The sequence below is a fragment of the Eschrichtius robustus genome, chromosome 1, assembly GCF_028021215.1.
Source record: "Eschrichtius robustus isolate mEscRob2 chromosome 1, mEscRob2.pri, whole genome shotgun sequence".
Classification (NCBI taxonomy): domain Eukaryota; kingdom Metazoa; phylum Chordata; class Mammalia; order Artiodactyla; family Eschrichtiidae; genus Eschrichtius; species Eschrichtius robustus.
The window spans coordinates 165,329,392-165,356,414 of record NC_090824.1 but is presented as its reverse complement, the minus strand read 5'-3'; the positions used below and the strand labels follow the sequence as shown (position 1 = coordinate 165,356,414).

Below are 27,023 nucleotides of genomic sequence, written 5' to 3'. Positions count from 1 at the left end.
CTACTTTCCCATTTGCAGGAAGGCATTCTTGTACTCCACCACGCTCAATAGATGATACCTACGTGCATCAATATCATTCATACATGCATGGAAAACCCTAAATTAAATACTAGCACATTGTAATCAAGTCAAAAGTATCATAAAAGAATACTACATGTGACCTCAAACAACTGGGCATTCACATACAAAATCACTCACACACAAATATTCACACACACTCAAACAGAAACAACCAGATAGGAACTTCCTGTGATCAAGCAGATAAACCCACCTACCCTCACATCCATCCTCGCCTTTCCCTTGCCAGTTTCCATTAGGAGCTGCTCCTCCAACTATTTAAGACTGAGCTCCACAACCAGGGTTTGAATTTCACTCCCTTGCATCTTAAGACATTTGTTGATACTTTGCCTTTTGCTTTCATTCTGGAACTTTCTCCTTGCCTTTTTTGTGTGTGTGTGTATTTTTATTTTATTTTATTTTTAACATCTTTATTGGAGTATAATTGCTTTACAATGTTGTGTTAGTTTCTGCCGTATAACAAAGTGAATCAGCTATATGTATACATATATCCCCATATCCCCTCCCTCTTGCATCTCCCTCCCACCCTCCCTATCCCACCCCTCTAGGTGGTCACAAAGCACCAAGCTGATCTCCCTGTGCTATGCGGCTGCTTCTCACTATCTATTTTACATTTGGTAGTGTGTATATGTCCATGCCACTCTCTCACTTAGTCCCAGCTTACCCTTCCCCCTCCCCATATCCTCAAGTCCATTTTCTACGTCTGTGTCTATATTCCTGTCCTGCCCCTAGGTTCTTCAGATCCATTTTTTTTTTTATATTCCATATATATGTGTTAGCATACAGTGTTTGTTTTTCTCTTTCTGACTTACTTCACTCTGTATGACAGACTCTAGGTCCATCCACCTCACTACAAATAACTGCGTTTCTTTTTATGGCTGAGTAATATTCCATTGTACACATGCCACATTTTCTTTATCCATTCATCTGTCGATGGACACTTAGGTTGCTTCCATGTCCTGGCTATTGTAAATAGAGCTGCAATGAACACTGTGGTACATGACTCTTTTTGAACTACGGTTTTATCAGGGTATATGCCCAGCAGTGGGATTGCTGGATCGTATGGTAGTTCTATGTTTAGTTTTTTAAGGAACGTCCATACTGTTCTCCATAGTGGCTGTATCAATTTACATTCCCACCAACAGTGCAAGAGGGTTCCCTTTTCTCCACACCCTCTCCAGCATTAATTGTTTGTAGATTTTTTGGTGATGGCCATTCTGGCCAATGTGAGGTGACACATTGTAGTTTTGATTTGCATTTCTCTAATGATTAGTGATGTTGAGCATCCTTTCATATGTTTGTTGGCAATCTGTATATCTGCCTTGGAGAAATGTCTATTTAGGTCTTCTGCCCATTTTTGGATTGGGTTGTTTGATTTTTGGATATTGAGCTGCATGAGCTGCTTGTATATTTTGGAGATTAATCCTTTCTCAGTTGCTTCATTTGCAAATATTTTCTCCCATTCTGAGGGTTGTCTTTTCGTCTTGTTTATGGTTTCCTCTGCTATGCAAAAGCTTTTAAGTTTCATTAGGTCCCATTTGTTTATTTTTGTTTTTATTCCGATTGCTCTAGGAGGTGGGTCAAAAAGGATCATGCTGTGATTTATGTCCTATGTTCTGCCTATGTTTTCCTCTAAGAGTTTTAGAGTGTCTGGCCTTACATTTGGGTCTTTAATCCGTTTTGAGTTTATTTTTGTGTATGGTGTTAGGGAGTGTTCAAATTTCATTCTTTTACATGTAGCTGTCCAGTTTTTCCAGCACCACGTATTGAAGAGGCTGTCTTTTCTACATTGTATATTCTTGCCTCCTTTATCAAAGATAAGGTGACCATACGTGTGTGAGTTTATCTTTGTGCTTTCTATCCTGTTCCACTGATCCATATTCTGTTTTTGTGCCAGTATCATACTGTCTTGATTACTGTAGCTTTGTGGTATAGTTTGAAGTCGGGGAGCCTGATTCCTCCAGCCCTGTTTTTCTTTCTCAAGATTGCCTTGGCTATTCGGGGTCTTTTGTGTTTCCATACAAATTGTGATATTTTTTGTTCTAGTTCTGTGAAAAATGCTATTGGTAGTTTGATAGGGATTGCACTGAATCTGTAGATTGTTTTGGGTAGTAGAGTCATTTTCACAATGTTGATTCTTCCAATCCAAGAACATGGTATATCTCTCCATCTGTTTGTATCATCTATAATTTCTTTCATCAGTGCCTTATAGTTTTCTGAGTACAGGTCTTTTGTCTACTTAGGTAGGTTTATTCCTAGGTATTTTATTATTTTTGTTGCAATGGTAAATGGGAGTGTTTCCTTAATTTCTCTTTCAGGTTTTTCATCATTAGTGTATAGGAATGCAAGCGATTTCTGTGCATTAAATTTGTATCCTGCTACTTTACCAAATTCATTGATTAGCTCTAGAAGTTTTCTGGTAGCATCTTTAGGATTCTCTATGTATAGTATCATGTCATCTGCAAACAGTGACAGTTTTACTTCTTCTTTTCCGATTTGGATTCCTTTTATTGTGGCTAAAACTTCCAAAACTATGTTGAATAACAGTGGTGAGAGTGGGCAACCTTGCCTTATTCCTGATCTTAGTGGAAATGGTTTAGTTTTTCACCATTGAGAATGATGTTGGCTGTGGGTTTGTCATATATGGCCTTTATTATGTTGAGGTAAGTTCCCTCTATGCCTACTTTCTGGAGGGTTTTTATCATAAATGGGCGTTGAATCTTGTCAAAAGCTTTCTCTGCATCTATTGAGATGATCATATGGTTTTTCTCCTTCAATTTGTTAATATGGTGTATCACATTGACTGATTTGCGTATACTGAAGAATCCTTGTAATCCTGGGATAAACCCCACTTGATCATGGTGTATGATCCTTTTAATGTGCTGTTGCATTCTGTTTGCTAGTATTTTGTTGAGGACTTTTGCATCTATGTTCATTAGTGATATTGGCCTGTAGTTTTCTTTCTTTGTGACATCTTTGTCTGGTTTTGGTATCAGGGTGATGGTGGCCTCGTAAAATGAGTTTGGGAGTGTTCCTCCCTCTGCTATACTTTGGAAGAGTTGGAGAAGGATAGGTGTTAGCTCTTCTCTAAATGTTTGATAGAATTCGCCTCTGAAGCCATCTGGTCCTGGGCTTTTTGTTTGTTGGAAAATTTTTAATCACAGCCTCAATTTCAGTGCTTGTGATTGGTCTGTTTATATTTTCTATTTCTTCCTGGTTCAGTCTCAGAAGATTGTGCTTTTCTAAGAATTTGTCCATTTCTCCCAGGTTGTCCATTTTATTGGCATATAGTTGCTTGTAGTGGTCTCTTATGATGCTTTGTATTTCTGCAGTGTCAGTTGCAACTTCTCCTTTTTCATTTCTAATTCTGTTGATTTGAGTCTTCTCCCTTTTTTACTTGATGAGTCTGGCTAATGATTTATCAATTTTGTTTATCTTCTTAAAGAACCACCTTTTAGTTTTATTGATCTTTGCTATTGTTTCCTTCATTTCTTTTTCACTTATTTCTGATTTTTATGATTTCTTTCTTTCTGCTAACTTTGAGGGGGTTTTGTTCTTCTTTCTCTAATTGCTTTAGGTGTAAGGTTAGGTTGTTTACTTGAGATTTTTTTTTGTTTCTTAAGGTAGGATTGTATTGCTATAAACTTCCCTCTTAGAACTGCTTTTGCTGCATCCCATAGGTTTTGGGTCATCGTGTTTTCATTGTCATTTGTTTCTAGGTATTTTTTGATTTCCTCTTTGATTTCTTCAGTGATCTCTTGGTTATTTAATAGTGTATTGTTTAGCCTCCATGTGTTTGTATTTTTCACAGATTTTTTACTGTCACTGATATCTAGTCTCATAGCACTGTGGTCAGAAAAGATACTTGATACAATTTCAATTTTCTTAAATTTACCAAGGCTTGATTCGTGACCCAAGATATGATCTCTCCTGGAGAAAGTTCCATGAGCACTTGAGAAGAAAGTGTATTCTGTTGTTTTAGGATGGAATGTCCTATAAATATCAATTAAGTCCATCTTGTTTAATGTGTCATCTAAAGCTTGTGTTTCCTTATTTATTTTCATTTTGGATGATCTGTCCATTGAGGAAAGTGGGGTGTTAAAGTCCCCTACTATGATTGTGTTACTGTCAATCTCCCCTCTCCTTGCCTTTTAAATGCACCCAAGGCTCTCTGTCATTAAATGACAGCACACACACACACCTCTCCCTTAACCCACTGTGTCTTCTAGCCTTCTACCTCTCTGTGTTTTCTTTATCATAAGTTTTGCCACCAGAAAATCGAATCTATTCATCTCCATTTCATCACCTATCACTCTCCTCCATCCTTTCAAGTCTCACTTCATCTCCACCACTCCATGGAACTGACCCTCTAAGTCATCAGTGACTTCCCCTTGCTGGACCTGGTGCTGATTCTCAGTTTACCTCACTTCACCTCTCAGTGGCCCCAACGCAGCCAACTCTGGTTCCCACCACACCACTCCCTCCTGGTTTTGCTCCTATGTGGCTGACCTCTTCATTGCATTGACTTTTGTGGCTCAGTATCCTCCACCCAGCCAGCGGATGTTGAATTTCCTCAAAGCTCATTCTTAGACCCTCCCCACGGCTCACAGGTGTTCTCTTCCTGAAGATTTGCATCCATGCCCCTGGCTTCAATTCTCCCCATACACAGATGACTCATAAATGTATATTTCCAGACTAGATCTTGCCACTTTGCTTCAGATTCACACATTCAACTGTCTTTTTAGCATCTCCATTTGGAAGTCTAAAGGCACTTTAAAATCATTATGTCCAAACTGAAATCATGATTTCTTTCTGCCAAACTGGACCGCCTGTCAGCACTCATTATCTCTGAAAAGAATCTTAGGACTCAGACCTGCCACCTCACTCCCACTGGCCCACTCCACTGACAGACTTTTTCCCTTCTCAACATCTCTCAAAGTCACCTGCTCACTCCATCTCCATCATCATCATCACCACTTCAGCCCAAGCTCTTGCCTGGACCAGGCAAAAGCTTCCTTGATGGTCCCTCTTACATCTGCTATGAACCCTTCTAATCCCTTTTTTACAATACAACCGGACTAACCTTTTTGAAATAAATAAACATTTGATCATTAACTCCCACTTTAATGACTTGAATGGCTTCTCGTTGATCTTGGGATAAAGACCCAAATCAACACGGCCAGTAAGGCCTTAACTGTCTGGCCCCTGCATTCCTCTCTAGCATCATCTCACATTAAACTCCGTCTTTCTCAGTACCCCAGCTGTGCCCGACTTCTTCAGCTCCTGGAATGTCTCATGTGCCCTCCTGCCACGTAGGGCCCTTCCACATGATCCTTTTTCTGCTGGAAATTCTCTTTGTACCACCGTCTCTAATCTCTCTTTTGCTTAATTAATTCCTCATCTTTCAGATTTAAGTTCGAGTGTAATTGTTCTCAGGGAAGCTTTCCCTGACTTCCCTAATTAGGTCAAATTCCTCCTATTATATGCTTTCATAGCACCACATACTTCTTCTGTAGCTGCTATAACCAGCTGTAACTTTACATACGTGTGTGTGTGATTATGTGAGTAACACATTTCCCTCACTAGATTTGAGTTCCAAAGGTAGGAATTACTGAGTCCCTATCACCTAGGCAAGTGCTTGGCACAAAGAAACGTGCACTAAATATTTATAGGATGTTGTTTTTGAATGAAACAATAGAGAGATTCCTGCTAATGTCAAGACCAAGGCAAAGTTGGCATTATCCACATTATTTACTATCGTTTTTGAAATTCTGGACAATGCAGTAAGATATAAAACATAAACAAGATAAATAACTACTGGAAATAGAAAGAGAAAAATCATCATTAATTGCAGATGATTATTTACTTGAAGAATTCAAAAGCATGCACTAGGAAACTGTTAGATGCATTAAGGGCTTCAGCAGTTTAGTCAGATTTTTTTTTAAAAAGGGGAAAAAACAGTATTCTAATATAAGATGAATAACCTATTATTATTATATTATAAACCAATCATCCCACCAACATTTATTATATACCATGTGTGAGGCACTGTGATTAAACATCTCTCCAACATAACCTTGTTTAAGAATCACAGTTAATTTCATTTCTTTTTTATGGCTGAGTAATATATGGGGATATATGTATATGTATAGCTGATTCACTTTGTTATAAAGCAGAAACTAACACACCATTGTAAAGCAATTATACTCCAATAAAGATGTTAAAAACAAAAAAGAATCACAGTTAATCCTTTCATTAATCCTAATAAGGTAGATATGGCTCTTCTCATTTTACAAAAATAAACCTCTACAAACTTAAATAACTAGCCCAAAGGGAGTGGCAGAACTAGGGTTCAAAAATGGAGCCAGGCCTCAAAGTCCATGTGTATGCTACTAGCCTGTGCTTTTAGAAAATACAAGGGTGAAAATGAAAGGTCATAAATGCAACAAATTATATAAGATACCAAAGAAAACTTTAGTGAGGAATGTTTATGATGTAGTAAATTACAAAACCTTACCAGAGGGTATTAAAAAGGTAAGCATAACTTCTAGAATGTACATGTATGTACACACGCACACATACACACACACACACACACAACACAATGCTGTATACATACATACATACATACACACACTCTGGAAGATGGAAATTGAATATGTCTGCATGCTTCATACTTTTGGGAATTGAAAAAGAATTCTCTGTTGCCACTCCAGTATGAAAGCAGATTTGTAAAACGTTCTTAATCATCAGTAATGACAACAAACGGATTTACTTTTATTTCCTGTATGATGTGAAGACAAGTTAGAATATACAAATACACAATATCAGGATGTGACCGAAAGTTTATCTTTTTGGAAATCTATAATTTGCGTATCGTATTTTTCTACCAGAAACAGGAATGTTGAAGAAATAACTATATGCCTGTGGAAATTCTACTTTCCTGTGGTTTTCAGACACTGCAGACTTACCCTCCCTATTATCCAGGGTGAGGGTTAAAAACCCACATTCGAAACCACACATAAGTGGACTTGTACAGGCCAAGCCTCTAAAACCACATTAAAATGGATCACAGAGAGGCAAGTATCACTGCCTATAAGTAATGCAGTAGAGGCAGTAAAGCCGAAATAATCAAAAGCTGCACTCCATCAGGACAAGGACTGTGCCTTCATTTTATACCCTGATATTGAGCCCAGAAGCAAGTGCACAGCATGGAGTCTAGCGCAGAGCAGGTGCCCGGTTTCCTGCATTTATAGAGGATTTTATAATCCTCCAAGCTTTCCAGTTTTTATAGAATTTAGTTATGTATTTAAAAGGAAATTTTAAGCTTGTACCCAAGAAATTAAAAACATTACTTTTTACAAAGTTAAGAAGCTTATTATAAGCGCTGACGGTTCAATCAACCCGCTCTAAAGAACGACAATTAAGGTGTTTGTTTTCTGTTTTGGACTGTGTGATGCCCTCTGATCCTCAGCTTCCCCAGCTGTAAAATTTGGGTTAGTGGGTATCCAATGTTCATCTTAATGATACAATTCTGAATTACACAACTCAAGGCACCCTCACAAGGCTAAATTCTGTTTAACTGAAAGTTGAAAGATTACCAAGTTGAGAGCTATTAAAATTTGTAAAATGCGTTCCAGATAAACAAGAGGATGTCAGAAACAAATGGACACATTCCCATCAACCATCTGAATACTGAAATGCATTTCTAACATGTGCAAGGCATTTTTCTCCTCACAATAGGCCAAAAGGTCCACAGTGCCCATAAGGATAAACTGAATTAGTCAAGTTTCACAAAAACTTTTATGTTTTAAACAGATCCTGGTCATGCTATTACTCCTAAGTATATACCCAAGAGAAATGAAGACATATGTCCATACAAAAATGTGAACATGAATGTTCAGAGCAGTATTTTTCATAATACCAAAGACATGCGAATAATCCAAATTCTAACTGATGAATGGATAAATGTGATACAGCCATACAGTGGAATAGTATTCAGTCCTAAAAAGAAATGAAGTACTGACTTACGCTACAACATGGATGAACACTGAAAACACACTAAATTAAAGAAAGGGGTCACAGAAGATTGTTTATTGTGTGATTCCATTTATATGAAATGTCCAGAATAAGTAGAAAGTAGATTAGTAGTTGCCAGAGGCTACTGCTAGCAGGGAAATGGGGGCTTGAGGGAAAATGGGGAGTGATTTCTTAAGGATACGGGGTTCTTTTGGGGGGGAAAGTGTTCTAAAACTGATTGTGATGATGGCTGCACAACTTGGTGGAATATACTTAAAAACACCAAATTGTATACTTTAAACATATAAATCGTATGGTGTGTGAATTAATATCTTAATAAAGTTGTTACCAAAAAAATAGAAAATCATTCCAGGGGGTCCAGGCATCCTGGAGGTGGAAACTAGGGCTCTCTTAGTGGACACTGGGAACACAGCAGATCCTAACATTTTGGCATCAGGCTCCAAAAATGAGGTCTAATAGACTCTCCCAACTGAATCAGAATTTACCTGGTCAATTTTCCTTGGGCAACTCAGTGGCCTGTTGAGTTCCAAGGACCCAACAAGCCATATTTTCCCATCTGGAGAGGGCCTTCCCAGTCAGGAAGAGAACTGAAGTCAAGGATGACAGAGTACTAGATGCAACAGTAATTCTATCAATGGCAGTATTTAAAAGCCTGAGATTAACACAGTAGTTTTGGGGTATGCAAGCAATAGCAGGGCTTACTTCTGCTCTCATAATGAAAGACAAAGCTCCAAGTCTCTGGTGAAAATACAGCAATGTAGTGGCTCAGAAGTGGTAGAGATAGCTGCATTTTGTAGTCATGTAGTAGAAAGTTCCAGACATCTGTAATTGCAATTGAATAGAAGAACATTTTTGCATCCCAGTGACTATCTCCAGAGGGTTTCCCCAGATTCATCAATAAAGTAGTAGCTCCCAGATTGCCAAGGGCATATCAGTCTTAAGGTTTCCAAGATATAAGAAAAGACGTGTCCAGGACCCTGAACCCAGAGGGAGCAGGAGTTAGGTTTTGGGGCAACAGCAGACATGTGGCAGTGTGCAGGTAACTGAGACTTACGTGCCCGGAAGGGAAGAGACACAGCTGACATTTAGGGTCCAAGTGAACCAGGTTAAATTCCTGGCTAGTTGGGATGGGCTTCTAGGAACCAGGGAGAAGCAAGTAAGAGATAGAGAGAATCTGGAGGCAGATAAGGGTTCTTCTCCTAACTTGCACATGTGTACCTCCAGGCGAAAGGCAGGAGCTTAGCTGAAACCTGGGGGTAAAGCACACACCACCTCATCTGGGTTTATTGACAGGCTGGTGTCTAGGATAGGTGGGTTGACAGGTTGATTAGACAAGAAAGGAGAAAGACAGATACCATGAAGTCACAGTGATTGGATGGCAAGGATTGAGAATGTACTCAAAAGCCTGAGGGGCAAAAGAGGAGAGGCTCGGGCACAATGACTGGTCCATGAGCTCTAAGACACGATCGCGAGCTCCTAGTAATGGGTGCGGGGCCGCCAGGAGGAGTGGAGCCTGCTCTTGAGCCAACTGCCTCCTAAGGCAATAGCTTCCTTATCTTCTCCACCATTGGCTGGGACTGAAGTCAGAGCATTTCTAGCCCCCAACTTTAGCCATGACAGCTGGCAGGAAGGCACAGTCAGGAGTCAGTGATAGGACGTCAGGGGCCTGGGTTCCTGATGAGATGAGTCTCTTTCATGTTAGTAGAGGATCTAGGTTTCCCATTGATTATTTCTGTCTTTTTCCTTCCAACAGAGAAAGAATGACTATCTGGACTCCCGCCCCCTGCTCATCCACTCCCTTTTGGATCCTGGAATGCTTAAGGCACCTTGGGGCCAACTTCCACCCCAGTGGGGTCCCCTGACTCTATTACCACTTCCTAATCCTAACAGGGTCCCCTGGCTATGCGTGTTACCCCACACGTACACACACGTAAATCATGGTGATCAGTGTGCTCTGCACTGGTTTCTGGTCCAATGTGCAGGTATGGACCTAAATATTTTCTGAGGATGGCTTCTGACCAAGAGTTGCATCAGATAGGGCAAACCCAGGCTGCCTCAATCTGTAATTCTGCTTTATGCGCAAGATTGCCTTAACTAATCATTTCTGCATTTTCCTATTTATTCTCTATTAATCAGTGACCTCTCGCTCCATCTCAGTTAGGCGGATGCTTAGGCCAAGGAGCACAGGCTACAGTGCCACTAGTCCTTTATCTTTCTAGAATAATCACGATGAAAACTGAAAGAAAGAAAAGGCATAGTTTTCAATTATTCAACCTTAACCTCCTTTTGACTTCTGCTAATTTGCATATTTGGCTTAACCGATTTAGTGATTTCTCAAACCACCCGCAATGCAAGACCTAACTGTCCCTTAAACAAAAAATCACATACCTCCCAAACACGTGGCGGTGCAAGGGGTGAACCCAGCATACTCCCAGTCGTAAGTCATCTCACTGTCCTGCTCCTGCTGGGAGGCGGCCAGCTCACGGGAGATGGCGCTCTCATCACAGGGTTCCAGATGGCAGGGCCGCTCGGTGGGCGGCTGGGGGCCTTCACACTCTTCCTCGGGTAGCTCGGTCTCCGTCTGCGTGAACGTCAGGAGCACGCGGCACTTCACCTCTCGCACCTGAACGCCTGGCCCACACGTGGTGCTGCAGGCGGACCAGGGCTCCGGAATGAACCTGCGCGAAACGGGGGAGCCCCGGGTGGGGGGAGGACACGGGCAATCATTCAAGAGAGGCCACAAAAGGAGTGACAAGCATTCTATGAAGGAAAAAAGTAACTTCATCCAGAGGGAATTCAATATGTTTGGAATGCTGTCCTTTTGTTGGTGCTCAAAAATGTGTCGTTGACAAATGTTCCAACCCCGTCAGCCACGGAAAGAAATTTGCACCAGAGATACACTGAACTTTTGTACCCATTTTATAATTCAAATTCTGTGCTCTGACCTTTGCAGATCATCACTAAAAGGTTTTCTTTAAGATCTGGTAATAAATAAACCATTGTGTAGAGATCATTTCTACTCTGATTTCTTTTATAATATGGACATGTTCACCAGTATTTATTCAAGAAATCTTTATTGAGCTTACCCTTTCTTAACAGGCAGAGTTTTATTAAAATGTCTCGATATTTAGGAGCTAAACTGTAGGATAACAAATGCTTTCTGAAGAGTGGATGAAGCTTTAATATTCGTTTCTATTTAACATATAAACACACACAACTTCTGAATCTTCTTGAAAATATCCCAGGTGTTGCCCAATCTGACTGAATAAAGCATTTATTTCTTATCCTGAATCATTATTCACTAAATCATAGGGTGTCACCCTTTGGTCTGTAGACCAAAGGCCTACGAAGGTCAAATCCAGCCTACCTGTTAAGAATGATTTTTATAGTTTTCAATGGCTGGGGGAAAAAAAAGAAGGATAATATTTTGTGTCATGTGAAAATGACATAAAATTCAATGTGTGTCCATAATTAAAAATTTATTGGAATACAGCCACGGTCACTTGTTCACCCATTGTTTATGGCTGCTTTTGTGTTACACGGCAGAGCTGAGTATTTGCAATATAGACTGTTTGGTCTGCAAAACCTAAAATATTTATTATCTGGCTCTTTACAGAAAATGTTTACTGATTCCTGCACTGAATTTAAAACATAGATTCAATAGGGACATATATTTTAAAGATACTCTGAAGGAACATTTGCATCATAACATATTAACAAGTAATAGGCTGGAAAGAGTGCTGTAATAGAATAAGTCTGGGAAACTTTGCTTTCAATAAGGTTGAATAGGTTCATTTACTGCAAAACTTTCCCAAAAACTATGATATGAATGCATACCATACATATTTAAGAGGGGAATATGAAGTGCATCGTTTCCTAAATTTAAGTGAATATACGCCTCTATTCATGGGATAATGTTGTACTAACTAACTTCAGAAAATGCTGCTGAGATGTTTGCTTAAAATGCAGTTCCAAGGCTTAATGTTTAAAACCTCAGAATGATATGGTTACAAGGGTCTCTCAGAGTCATCTAAGCTTCTTTCCCTAGATAAGGTTTCATTACAGTTGTACACAATAGCACATACGAATCAGCAGAATTGAAACACCATTGCTCTAGATGAGCCCAATAAAGAAAGAATATCAATAACTCCTCCCTTTCTGCATTTTGTTTCCTGGGTTGAAAATTGTTAGTGGGAAACTCTATTCTCTAATCTTCATTTTCCATGAAAGGTTTTGCTTAACTTCTCAGGATGGAGTGGTATTGGAGTAATATTTGCATGTTTACTCTCTTCTTTGCTTGCTGCTTTCCCACGGTAGAACTGGAAAGGAGGAGACTGATTAAATTTAAGATGATGCATCCATACAATGTAATAAGATGAGGTCATTTAAAAGAAGGAGGTGAGTCTATGTGATTGATAAGGAACAGTCTTCTCTTGAAGACTGTTAAATGAAATAAGTATGGGATATATATACTATGATCTTTTGTCTAAATACACAAAAGGGCATATATATACATATATAGTGTATATACTATATATATAGTATATATTTATAGCTATATGTCTATATATGCTGATTTACATATAATTTCTCTTTTCAGGAAGCAATTGCAAGAGTTGGGAACTGGAGTGTGTAGAGGGAGGCTTTTACTTTTTGTTTTGCAGCTTTAAAAGGTTTGAACTTTCTAACCATATGAATACGGTACTTCTATGATCATTAATATTTTTCTCTTTTTGCCTTTGTAATAAAAACTTAAAATTTGGGATTATGTTTTAATGGGAAGTAGATTTTTTTCATTCAGATTGGACCCCTGTGTCTTGTAGATTCAGAATCCTGAGAGGAAGGCTCACCTCAATTCCCAACAGGGCAAATGATGGTTACACTTGATATTTTTCTAGGTGTCCTGGATCTTTCAAGTTGTTTTTCTGTTCAATTTTTTAATTAAAAAAAATTTGGGGGATTGTGGGATCTTAGTTCCCAGACCAGGGATAGAACCCGGGCCCTCAAAAGTGAAAGCACAGAGTCCTAACCACTGTACCACCAGGGAATTTCCTCAAGTTGGTTTTCAAAGATCCTTTTAAGGGTCCTCTTAAAAAACAAATGTCAGAGCTGTCCAAATTAGCCATGAATGATTTGGGGGAGATGACATGGGGAGCCACGGCAACTCCAAAATGTATGCATCTTCTAGCATGATCTTCTTCTATGTGTTATTTTTTATTTAAAGGAAAGATAGTATAGTGTTCATGCAGTTCTGAATCTTGTTTTGTTTTTGTTTCTCTCCCGCAGTAATTTATTTTAAAGAAAAGAATGGAGCACAGCTGCACACAAGCATTTGAAAAGCAATGTCTGGGCACAACAAAACCAGAGAAACAGAGCATGTTCCCTATGTCTTTGCACAATAGAAGAACTTAAAAGAAGAGCAATTCACTAACATGAGAGCTTAGACACAAGATGATAAAACAACAGAATAAAATGGAAAACGATGGAGCTGAAGAAACAAACTATGAAACATAACATTATTAGAAACTAACAAATAATTCAGAACTAAGAAGAAAAACAGAAGAAATATGGCTGAAAATCAAATTAATGACATAGAAGCAAGACTTGGAAGTGAATGCAGTGATGAGAGAGAGAGAAAGAGAAGCTTTTAAAGCAATTAGAGGGGTGAAAGGAGGGATGGGCTGCAAAGGAAGCTTTTGGGGTGATGAGAATGTTTTGTATCATGAATGGGGCTGGGGTTTTATGGTTGTGTACATCTGTTAAAACTCATCACTTTGAATAGTCAGTTTTTGTATGTAAATTATACCTCTCTAAAATTGATTTTTAATGCAGTTTTTGGAGATAAAATGAGAGAGAACCTAAATAATCCAATATTGAAGACAACTGGATTCTTCAAGTAGAGGTTTCAACACATGAAACAGAAAAAAAGTGTTCATAAATAAAATATGCGAAAAATGTGCCTAAAATACAGCTTGGAAAGGTACACTGTCTTCCAGGAAAAAGTGATGAAAAAATGATTAACATAAAAGCCTAGAGCTTTCAGCAGAATAATGCCCCCCAAAAGATGTCCACACCCTAATTCCTAGAATTTATGAATATGTTACCTTACATTGCAAAAGGGATTTTGCAGATGTGATTAAGGTTATGACCTCAAGATAGGGAGATTATCCTAGTGGGCCTAATCTAATCACATGAGTCCTTAAAAACAGAAAAAATTCTCTGGCTGGAGTTAGAGAGATGCAGCAGAACAAGAGGCAAGAGAGATTCAGAGCATGAGAGGTACTCAACCCGCTGTTGCTGGCTCCAAGATGGAAGAGGCCAGGAGCTGAGGAATGTAGGAGGCCTCCAGAAGTTGAGAACAACTCCTGGCCAACAGCCAGCAAGGAAATGGAGATTTCAGCTCTGCAACTGCATGGGCCTGAATTCTGCCAACTTCCTGAATGAGCCTGGGAGTGGATTCCACCCTAGGGCCTTCAGAGAAGCGTTCAGGCTGACAGACATCTTGATTTTAGCCACGCGGGATCCAGAGAAACCAGTTGAATCTATTGGGTTTCTGACCTACAGAACTGCGAGATAATAAATTTGTGTTGTCTTAAAGCACTATGTTTGTGTAGATGAATATACCTGGCTTAAAAAAGTAAAACTTTGAGGATGAAGAAAGAATTGTATAAGCATTACCAAAAAAAGTCCCCTATAAGAATAAAAAGTCAGGTGGACTTCAGACTCACAACATTCAAAACCAGAAAAGGATGGAGCAAAAGTTTTGAGAGAGAGAATCTGGGTCCCAAGAATATTATGTCCAGTCAAACTGTTATTCAAATACAAAGGCCATAATTTTCTGTAAAATAGGAACAGTAATGGTACCAACCTAATGGGGTTAGGTAAGGATTAAATGAGATGTCAGAATGAAAAGTTCAATAATTACAATACAATAAAAAATGACAACTAACATTCTTTGCATTATTATTCGTGTAAGATACTGTTCTATGTACTTCACATATATTTTATCATTTACTCATAACAACAACCCCATCAGGAAGTATTGTTATTATTCCCATTTTACAGATGAGGAAACTGAGGGTAATTTGTCAAAGATTACAAAGTAGCTACTGGCGTTATTTTACCCTGCCTCAGCAGTATCATAGGTGAGAGATGCATTTTAAGATCATCCAAGATGACAATAAAAGGATGCCAGGAAAATTCAACAATACTATTTGGGGGCATTTACTTTTCTTATTTCAAAAACGAATAAACAAACACCAATATCCACTTGATAAAATAATTATTCACTCTAAAAGAAGAAGAATGTAACCTGTATTAGTGAAAGAAAAGCACATTGGGGGGAAAATATTATCAGAAACAGAAGGAAATGTATAGCATTTCCTTAAAATTTAATGACAATAAAATTCAAGGAAGCATTCTACAAAACAAAAGATAAATGATGGGGTTAAGAAGTCAAAACATGGCTGGAAAAAAAACCTCTGGCTTGGTTGAGAAAAGACTGAAAAATACAAAAATAATGCTAAGTTTGCTCTATGACAGAAGAAAATCCAAATGAATAGTTGGAAATACATTCAATGATGAGGAGGGCAAGTGCTTTTGTTTGAAGGGGAGGTGTGCTTCCAAAACATGGAGGAAAAAAGACAAAGAGGTGGGGGGAAATATTACATGTTAAAAATAGAGAAGAGATGCAATACAGACAGTTGGTGAACCTTTAGAATAAATAAGAAAAATAACAGAAAAGAGGCACAAGTACAACAGAAGAAAACTTTCATGCACCCAAGAAAGATTTGAATCTATGTCCTAAAAGCCCTCACTGTTTACCAAAATTATTGAAAAGAAAATAGAACCTGGACTTATTCTAGAAAAGTCCTCTAATTTTAAGTATATGGGGAAAATCTTATATCTAAGCAGAAAAAAAAAAATGGTTCATAACACAAGGAGAAAGGACAGTTTAGGTGCAAATATTTCCTTTTCAATATCCAGAGCCATATGTCCACAGTTTTAAGAAAAAAAAAAACGAAGATAGCTTATTAAACAAGAGCTCATATTCCCGCTCATTTGAGGGTATAAGAAAGGCATCCTTAAATATAGAGGGTCTTAGAGAGTATGCCATCTGTATAATCTCCCAGAAAAAAATGCACAAAGATCCACTCCAATTTAATGAGAATTTAATTTTTAAAATTACTATGGGGGAAAAACAAAAACAAAACAAGATTCAGCACTGCCTGAACACTATAGTATCTTTTGTTTAAATTTTTAAAAGGAAATTTGACAGTAGAAATTAAATGCCTTCAACGTGCCTATCTTCTGGCCCAGAAATTCCACCCCAGCAAATGTGTCCTAAGGAGACATTTAGAGATGAAGAGATGGGAAATTTGAGATTTGCTACAGTTTTATTTATCATAGTAAATAATTAGAAACAAACTGCAGACATCCAGAAAGATCTCTCTAAAAATGTAATCGTGATTACATCACTTGTTAAAAATCCTTAAATGGCTCTCACTGCCTCCAGATGAAGTCCAAATTCCTTTATGAACCATGGAAGACCTCCAAGACTTGCTTACTTTCCCAGCTGCTGTTACCACCTACTTCTCCTCCAGCCCCCTCTCCACGCTTAGTACCTCAATGTCCAGGTGTGGCCCCCATAGGCCAGTTGGCCAACATGCAACCTCAATACCTGACGTGCTGTTCTGACATCTGTGTACATCTTAGGGCATCATTTCATGTACCATCTCTCCCAGGAAGCCATCCTTGACCCCCTAAGCCTTATAATACCGTAATATAATCGCTAACTTCTCTATCTGCCCTATTAGACCAATCTAAGGATGGGAGAGACTTGAATTCAGGTCTCCTAACATAAAGTTGGAGCTCTTCCTAGTATCACATGCCAGAGAATCACCATCCACCATTTAATAGCTCTGAAATGTTGGATAATTCCTTAATCTATGCCTTTGTTTCCTCATCCCTAACATGAAGCTAATAATAATGCCTCCTTATGGGGTCATTGTGAGAATTAAATCAGTTAATCCACACAGAACACTTAGAACACAGTCTGGCACAAAAGAAGTCCTCAATATTAGTTGTTTACTGCTGTTGTTGTGAGAAAAACAGCTGCCTGAAACATAACCTAATTTGATTTTAGCAAATACAAACGGCACAAATGCAGAAGCTAAAATAGCAGTGAAGAAAATACACGAAGTGTTTTAAATCCTTGGTTCTCATGTACGGAAAATGGGAGGGAGGGCAGCATGACTAAGGAAGTGTTGTGAGTCCCGGAGAAACTAGGAAGCCTCCAGGGAAGAACTTTTAAAACAACAATGAACCATATCGACTGTCAACACATTCCACAGCTGAAAGTTAAGAAGGTCAAAACTGCAGTTCCCCGGCTTAGCTTTATAAGCTATAATCTGTATTTTTCTAGTTAAAAGGAAAAGCCTTTTGAACATCCACTTTCTATGTAAATTCAGAGCTCAGGCCATAGTCAACCACAGAGGCAGAAATATTTATCTTCTCCAGGAGGGTTTGGGAGGCTTTCCTCAAGGGATCTGAAATACAGCTCACTGTCAACAAGCAAGCATCCCCAAACCACGAGAGACAGGGGTAATAAAAGGATGAACTGGAAGCTGAGATATGTTGTGGTTTTGTTTGGAAATCACGGGAATGACTAGAGTCAGAAGTGGTAGGAGGAAACCATAAACTTCACACTAGACAGCCAGGAACAGGCCAGAAGCTGCCAGGCAGTGTGAATTGTAAAGGAAAACTGCAGAGAGACCACAGAGGGAGACGGGGAGGAAGGTGGAGAGAGGCAGTCGCTCAGGCCCGGGAACAGGTGCTGGGGCCTCAGTTTTCCATGATGGGAAGAAAGAAGTGGTGTCCTACAGGAGAAGAGGGTGAACCAGCTTTGCACAGTGAATACAGACTGGACAAGCCACCAGCAAAGTCGGGTGGGGCTGACAGTTCATGCAGGCTTCGGGATGGATACAGGGCTGGAACCTGCTAAGCTTACACGATATGCGTCTTTTCCAGTTAAGTAAAACAAACCATATTTTCAGAACTTCAAAGGGACCCTCAGGACTATCTGATCCAATGGTTCCCAAATTTGGATGCACCCCACCCCCAGTCACCCAGTGTGCTTGCTAAAAATGCTGCTGACAAATCCATAGAGATGGAAGTAGAACAGAGATTACCAGGGGCTGGGGGTAGGAATAGGAGGATGGGGAGTCAGTGTTTAGTGGGTACAGAGTTTGTGTTGGGGATGATGAAAAATTCTGGAGATGGATGGTGGTGATGGTTGCACAACAATGTCAATGTACTTAATACCAATGAACTGTACACTTAAAAAGGGTTAAAATGGTCCATTTTAGGTTATGTACATTTTACCCCAATTTAAAAAATACCTGGCAGAGCCAAAAGAAAAAAAAATTGCTGGTGACTGGGACCCACTCCCAGAATGTCTGACTTGGTGAGGTCCAGAAATCTGCATTTTAAATAGCACCACACATGCTTCTACAGGAAGCAATTTGAGAACCACACTTTAAAAAGTGGTATTGTGGTTATCAAAAAAAGGTCTTTCTATTTTGGAGCTACATACTGAAATATTTATGAATGAAATGATATGTTGTCTGGGTGTGCTTCCAAAATGGCCCAGTGGGCTGGAGGTAGCAGTGTAGATGAAGCAAGAGTGCCCCCAAATTGATAACTGTTGCAGGTGGGTGATGGACACATGGGGGTTCGTTACACTCTTCTCTCCTCATTTATACAGCCTTGAAATTTTCTATAACAAGCGAAAAAAAAAAACATTCTTAAAAACCAAGTGAGGGGGGAGACCTTCAGTATGGTGGAGGAGTAAGACATGGAGATCACCTTCCTCCCCACAAATACATCAGAAATACATCTACATGTGGAACAACTCCTACCAAACACCTACTGAACGCTGGCAGAAGACCTCAGACCTCCCAAAAGGCAAGAAACTCCTCACGTACCTGGGTAGGGCAAAAGAAAAAACAGAGACAAAAGAATAGGGACGGGACCCGCACCAGTGGGAGGGAGCCGTGAAGGAGGAAAGGTTTCCACACACTAGGAAGCCCCTTCGCGGGCAGAGACTGTGGGTGGCGGAGGGGGTAAGCTTTGGAGCCACGGAGGAGAGCACAGCAACAGGGGTGCAGAGGGCAAAGCAGAGAGATACCTGCACAGAGGATCGGTGCCGACCAGCACTCACCAGCCCGAGAGGCTTGTCTGCTCACCCGCCGGGGCGGGCGGGGGCTGGGAGCTGAGGCTCGGGCTTCGGTTGGATCCCAGGGAGAGGACTGGGGTTGGCGGTGTGAACACAGCCCGAAGGGGCTAGCGCACCACAGCTAGCCGGGAGGGAGGCCGGGAAAAAGTCTGCAGCTGCCGAAGAGGCAAGAGACCATTGTTTCAGGGTGTGCCAGGAGAGGAGATTCAGAGTACCGCCTAAACGAGCTCCAGAGATGGGCGCGAGCCACGGCTATCAGCGCGGACCCCAGAGACGGGCATGAGACACTAAGGAAGCTGCTGCAGCCACCAAGAAGCCTGTGTGCAAGAACAGGTCACTCTGCACACCTCCTCTCCCGGGAGCCTGTGCAGCCCACCACTGCCAGGGTCCCGTGATCCAGGGACAACCTCCCCGGGAGAACACACGGCACACCTCAGGCTGCTGCAACATTACTCCGGCCTCTGCCGCCGCAGGCTCACCCTGCACTCCGTATCCCTCCCTCCCCCAAGCCTGAGTGAGCCAGAACCCCCTAATCAGCTGCTTCTTTAACCCCATCCTGTCTGGGCGAAGAACAGATGCCCTCAGGCAACCTACACGCAGAGGTGGAGCCAAATCCAAAGCTGAACCCCGGGAGCTGTGCGAACAAAGAAGAGAAAGGGAAATTTCTCCCAGCAGCCTCAGGAGCAGCGGATTAAATCTCCACAATCAACTTGATGTACCCTGCAGCTCTGGAATACCTGAATAGACAACAAATCATCCCAAAATTGAGGCGGTGGACATTGGGAGCAACTGTAGACATGGGGTTTGCTGTATGCAACTGACTCATTTCTGGTTTTAAATTTATCTTAGTTTAGTATTTAGAGTTTATTATCATTAGTATACTTGTTTATTGATTTGGTTGCTCTTTACCTTTATTTTTAATATATCTATATATATATATTTTTTTTCCTTTTTCTTTTTTTGTGAGTGTGTATGTGTATGCTTCTTTGTGTGATTTTGTCTGTATAGCTTTGCTTTTACCATTTGTCGTAGGGTTCAGTCTGTCCGTTTTTTTTTTTTTTTTTTTAGTATAGCTTTTAGAGCTTGTTATCATTGGTGGATTTGTTTTTTGGTTTGGTTGCTCTCTTCTTTCTTTTTTCTTTTTTTTTATAACTTTTTAATTTTTTATTTTAATAACTTTATTTCTTTTTATTTTCTTCCTCCCTCTCTCCCTCCCTCCCTCCCTTCTTCCTTTCTTCCTTTCTTCCTTTCTTCCTTTCTTTCTTTCTCCCTTTTCTTCTGAGCCATGTGGCTGACAGGGTCTTGGTGCTCCTGCCGGGTTTCAGGCCTGTGCCTCTGAGGTGAGAAAGCCGAGTTCAGGACATTGGTCCACCAGAGACCTCCCAGCTCCATGTAATATCAAATGGCAAAAGCTCTCCCAGAGAGCTCCATCTCAACGCTAAGACCCAGCTCCACTCAACAACCAGCAAGCTACAGTGCTGGACACCCTATGCCAAACAACTAGCAAGACAGGAACACAAGCCCACCCATTAGCACAGAGGCTGCCTAAAAGCATAATAAGGTCACAGACACCCCAAAACACACCACCGGTTGCGGTCCTGCCCACCAGAAAGACAAGATCCAGCCTCATCCAGCAGAACACAGGCACTACTCCCATCCACCAGGAAGTCAACACAACCCAATGAACCAACCCTAGCCACTAGGGGCAGACACCAAAAACAAAGGGAACTACGAACCTGCAGCCTGCAAAAAGGAGACCCCAAACACAGTAAGTTAAGCAAAATTAGAAGACAGAGAAATGCACAGCAGATGAAGGAGCAAGGTAAAAACCCATGAGACCAAACAAATGAGGAGGAAATAGGCAGTCTACCTGAAAAAGAATTCAGAGTAATGATAGTAAAGATGATCCAAAATCTTGGAAATAGAATGGAGAAAATACAAGAAATATTTAACAAGGACCTAGAAGAACTAGAGAGCAAACAAATAATGATGAACAACACAATAAATGAAATTAAAAATTCTCTAGAGGGAATCAATAGCAGAATAACTGAGGCAGAAGAACAGATAAGTGACCTGGAAGATAAAATAGTGGAAATAACTACTGCAGAGCAAAATAAAGAAAAAAGAATGAAAAGAATTGAGGACACTCTTAAAGACCTCTGGGACAACGTTAAATGCACTAACATTCAAATTATAGGGGTCACAGAAGAAGAAGAGAAAAAGAAAGGGACTGAGAAAATATTTGAAAAGATTATAGTTGAAAACTTCCCTAAAATGGGAAAGGAAAGAATCAAGTCCAGGAAGCACAGAGAGTCCCATACAGGATAAATCCAAGGAGAAACACGCCAAGACACATATTAATCAAACCACCAAAAATTAACTACGAAGAAAAAATATGAAAAGCAGCAAGGGAAAAACAACAAGTAACATACAAGGGAATCCCCATAAGGTTAACAGCTGATCTTTCAGCAGAAACGCTGCAAGCCAGAAGGGAGTGGCAAGACATATTTAACGTGATGAAAGGGAAAAACCTACAACCAAGATTACCCAGCAAGGATCTCATACAGATTCAACGGAGAAATTAAAACCTTTACAGACAAGCAAAAGCTAAGAGAATTCACCACCACCAAACCAGCTTTACAACAAATGCTAAAGGAACTTCTCTAGGCAGGAGACACAAGAGAAGGAAAAGAACTAAAATAACAAACCCAAAACATTAAGAAAATGGAAATGGGAACATACATATCAATAATTACCTTAAATGTAAATGGATTAAATGCTCCAACCAAAAGACACAGACTGGCTGAATGGATACAAAAACAAGGCCCGTATATATGCTGTCTACAGGAGACCCACTTCAGACCTAGGGGCACATACAGCCTGAAAGTGAGGGGATGGAAAAAGATATTCCATGCAAATGGAAATCAAAAGAAAGCTGGAGTACCAATTCTCATATCAGACAAAATAGACTTTAAAATAAAGACTTTTACAAGAGACAAAGAAGGACACTATATAATGATCAAGTGATCAATCCAAGAAGAAGATATAACAATTGTAAATATTTATGCAACCAATATAGGAGCACCTCAATACATAAGGCAAATGCTAACAGCCATAAAACGGGAAATTGACAGTAACAAAATAATAGTAGGGGACTCTAACACCCCGCTTTCACCAATGGACAGATCATCCAAAATGAAAATAAATAAGGAAACACAAACTTTAGATGACACATTAAACAAGATGGACTTAATTGATATTTATAGGACATTCCATCCTAAAACAACAGAATACACTTTCTTCTCAAGTGCTCATGGAACTTTCTCCAGGAGAGATCATTTCTTGGGTCACAAATCAAGCCTTGGTAAATTTAAGAAAATTGAATCGCATCAGGTATCTTTTCCGACCACAATGCTATGAGACTAGATATCAATTACAGTAAAAAATCTGTAAAAAATACAAACACATGGAGGCTAAACAATACACTACTAAATAACCAAGAGATCACTGAAGAAATCAAAGAGGAAATCAAAAAATACCCAGAAACAAATGACAATGAAAACACGATGACCCAAAACCTATGGGATGCAGCAAAAGCAGTTCTAAGAGGGAAGTTTATAGCAATACAATCCTACCTTAAGAAACAAGAAACATCTCAAATAAACAACCTAACTTTACACCTAAAGCAATTAGAGAAAGAAGAACAAAAAACCCCAAGTTAGCAGAAGGAAAGAAATCATAAAGATCAGATCAGAAATAAATGAAAAAGAAATGAAGGAAACAATAGCAAAGATTAATAAAACTAAAAGCTGGTTCTTTGAGAAGATAAACAAAATTGATAAATCATTAGCCAGACTCATCAAGAAAAAAAGGGAGAAGGCTCAAATCAACAGAATTAGAAATGAAAAAGGAGAAGCTACAACTGACACTGAGAAATACAAAGGATCGTGAGTGATTACTACAAGCAACTATATGCCAGTAAAATGGACAACCTGGAAGAAATGGACAAACTCTTAGAAAAGCACAACCTTCTGAGACTGAACCAGGAAGAAATAGAAAATATAAACAGACCAGTCCCAAGCACTGAAATTGAGACTGTGATAAAAATCTTCCAACAAACAAAAGCCCAGGACCAGATGGCTTCACAGGCGAATTCTATCAAACATCTAGAGAAGAGCTAATACCTATCCTTCTACTCTTCCAAAGTATAGCAGAGGGAGGAACACTCCCAAACTCATTCTACGAGGCCACCATCACCCTGATACCAAAACCAGACAAAGATGTCACAAAGAAAGAAAACTAGAGGCCAATATCACTGATGAACATAGATGCAAAAATCCTCAACAAAATACTAGCAAACAGAATCCAAGAGCACATTAAAAGGATCATACAACATGATCACATGGGGTTTATCCCAGGATTACAAGGATTCTTCAGTACATGAAAATCAATCAATGTGATACACCACATTAACAAATTGAAGGAGAAAAACCATATGATCATCTCAATAGATTCAGAAAAAGCTTTCGACAAAATTCAACACCCATTTATGATAAAAACCTTCCAGAAAGTAGGCATTGAGGGAACTTACCTCAACAGAATAAAGGCCATATATGACAAACCCACAGCCAACATCATTCTTAATGGTGAAAAACTGAAACCATTTCCTCTAAGATCAGGAACAAGACAAGGTTGTCCACTCTCACCACTATTACTCAACATAGTTTTGGAAGTTTTAGCCACATAAATCAGAGAAGAAAAAGAAATAAAAGGAATCCAAATCAGAAAAGAAGAAGTAAAACTGTCACTGTTTGCAGATGACATGATACTATACATAGAGAATCCTAAAGATGCTACCAGAAAACTACTAGAGCTAATCAATGGATTTGGTAAAGTAGCAGGAAACAGAATTAACGCACAGAAATCTCTTGCATTCCTATACACTAATGATGAAAAATATGAAAGAGAAATTAAGGAAACACTCCCATTTACCACTGCAACAAAAAGAATAAAATACCTAGGAATAAACCTACCTAAGGAGACAAAAGACCTGTGCTCAGAAAGCTATAAGACACTGATGAAAGAAATTAAAGATGATACAAACAGATGGAGAGATATACCATGTTCTTGGATTGGAAGAATCAACATTGTGAAAATGACTCTACTACCCAAAGCAATCTACAGGTTCAATGCAATCCCTATCAAACTACCACTGGCATTTTTCACAGAACTAGAACAAAAAATTTCACAATTTGTATGGAAACACAAAAGACCCCGAATAGCCAAAGCAATCTTGAGAAAGAAAAACAGGGCTGGAGGAATCAGGCTCCCTGACTTCAGACTATACTACAAAGCTACAGTAATCAAGACAGCATGGTACTGGCACAAAAACAGAAATATAGATCAATGGAACAGGATAGAAAGCCCAGAGATAAACCCACACACATATGGTCACCTTATCTTTGATAAAGGAGGGAAGAATATAAAATGGTGAAAAGACAGCCTCTTCAATAAGTGCTGGGAAAACTGGACAGCTACATGTAAAAGAATGAAATTTGAACACTCCCTAACACCATACACAAAAATAAACTCAAAATGGATTAAAGACCTAAATGTAAGGCCAGGCACTATCAAACTCTTAGAGGAAAACACAGGCAGAACACTCTATGACATAAATCACAGCAAGATCCTTTTTGACCCACCTCCTACAGCAATGGAAATAAAAACAAAAATAAACAAATGGTACCTAATGAAACTTAAAAACTTTTGCACTGCAAAGGAAACCATAAACAAGATGAAAGACAACCCTCAGAATGGGAGAAAATATTTGCAAATGAAGGAACTGAGAAAGGATTAATCTCCAAAATATACAAGCAGCTCATGCAGCTGAATATCCAAAAATCAAACAACCCAATCCAAAAATGGGCAGAAGACCTAAATAGATATTTCTCCAAAGCAGATATACAGATGGCCAACAAACACATGAAAGGATGCTCAACATCACTAATCATTAGAGAAATGCAAATCAAAACTACAATGAGGTATCACCTCACACCGGTCAGAGTGGCCATCATCAAAAAGTGTGTAAACAATAAATGTTGGAGAGGGTGTGGAGAAAAGGGAACCCTCTTGCACTGTTGGTGGGAATGTAAATTGATATAGCCACTATGGAGAACAGTATGGAGGTTCCTTAAAAATCTAAAAATAGAACTACCATATGACCCAGCAATCCTACTACTGGGCATATACCCTGAGAAAGCCATAATTCAAAAAAAGTCATGTACCACAATGTTCATTGCAGCTCTATTTACAGTAGCCAGGACATGGAAGCAACCTAAGTGTCCATCGACAGATGAACAGATAAAGAAGATGTGGCATATATATACAACGGAATATTACTCAGCCATAAAAAGAAACGAAATTGAGTTATTTGTAGTGAAGTGGATGATAGAGTCTGTCATACAGAGTGAAGTAAATCAGAAAGAGAAAAATAAATACCGTATTCTAACACATACATATGGAATATAAAAAACAAAGGTTCTGAAGAACCTAAGGGCCGGACAGGAATAAAGACGCAGACGTAGAGAATGGACTTGATGACACAGGGAGGAGGAAGGGTAAGCTGGGACAAAGTGAGAGAGTGGCATGGACATATATACACTACCAAATGTAAAATAGATAGCTAGTGGGAAGCGGCCACATAGCACAGGGAGATCAGCTCGGTGCTTTGCGACCACCCAGAGGGGTGGGATAGGGAGGGTGGGAGGCAGATGCAAGAGGGAGGAGATATGGGGATATATGTATATGTATAGCTGATTCACTGTGTTATAAAGCAGAAACTAACACACCATTGTAAAGCAATTATACTCCAATAAAGATGTTAAAATAAATAAATAAAGAGTAAACAGTGACAACAACAACAACAAAAACACAAGTGAGGGACTTCCGTGGTGGTCCAGTGGCTAAGACTCCGTGCTCCCAATGCCAGGGGCCTGGGTTTGATCCCTGGTCAGGGAACTAGATTCCGCATGCCACAACTAAAGATCCCGCACACCTCAATGAAAAGATCCCACGTGCTGCAACTAAGACCCGGCGCAGCCACATGGATAAATAAATATTTTTTAAAAACACAACAGTTGAGGAGCATTCCCAATAGAGAGGAAAACATTATTAAAGAGATGGAGGTGAGTGGCAGCTTGTTGCCAGCAAGGAACAACCAACAGTTCAGTGTGGCTGGAGCACCCCATTCAAGGTAAAGTAAGGAAGCGGTCAGAGATGAGGCTGGGAGCTGGGAAGGCTAACACCCTGCTACAGCTTGTGAGCCTGGTGAACGAGCGTAAGTCTTTGAGCGATGGGGAAACATTGGGAATTTCTGAACGTTGTAAGAAAGATCAGATTTGTGCCTTAGCTACACTACTCTGGGTTAGACGATAGATTTCAGGGGATCGAGTGGGGAGCAGATTAGAAGGCTGTTGTAAGTGTCCTGATAGTGATTTCAGGACCTGGACAGGATGGTAGTAGGCATGGAGAGAAGGAGCTGCAACGGAGAAAGATTTTAGTAGATATGACTGCACAACTCAGTAGTTAATTACAGATAAGGAAAGAAGGAGCAAGAGGCAAGGATGACTGCAGGCTTCTAGTTTGGGGAACTGAGAGCAAACCACTCAAC

General features: G+C 39.8%; 1 protein-coding gene across 10 annotated transcripts in view; it reads right to left on the bottom strand.

Annotated features, from left to right (window-relative positions):
- ADAMTSL3 (ADAMTS like 3) overlaps positions 1–27,023 on the bottom strand; it is a 365,276-nt gene that overhangs the window by 109,159 nt on the left and 229,094 nt on the right. For all 10 annotated transcript variants that reach the window (XR_011075723.1, XM_068558758.1, XM_068558696.1 and 7 more), the window contains one exon: positions 10,507–10,796. Coding sequence is in view for 9 of the 10 variants with exons in the window: in XM_068558758.1 (XP_068414859.1) it covers positions 10,507–10,796 (290 nt within the window). In the remaining variant the exon portion in view is untranslated. The remainder of the gene's footprint in view (positions 1–10,506; positions 10,797–27,023) is intronic.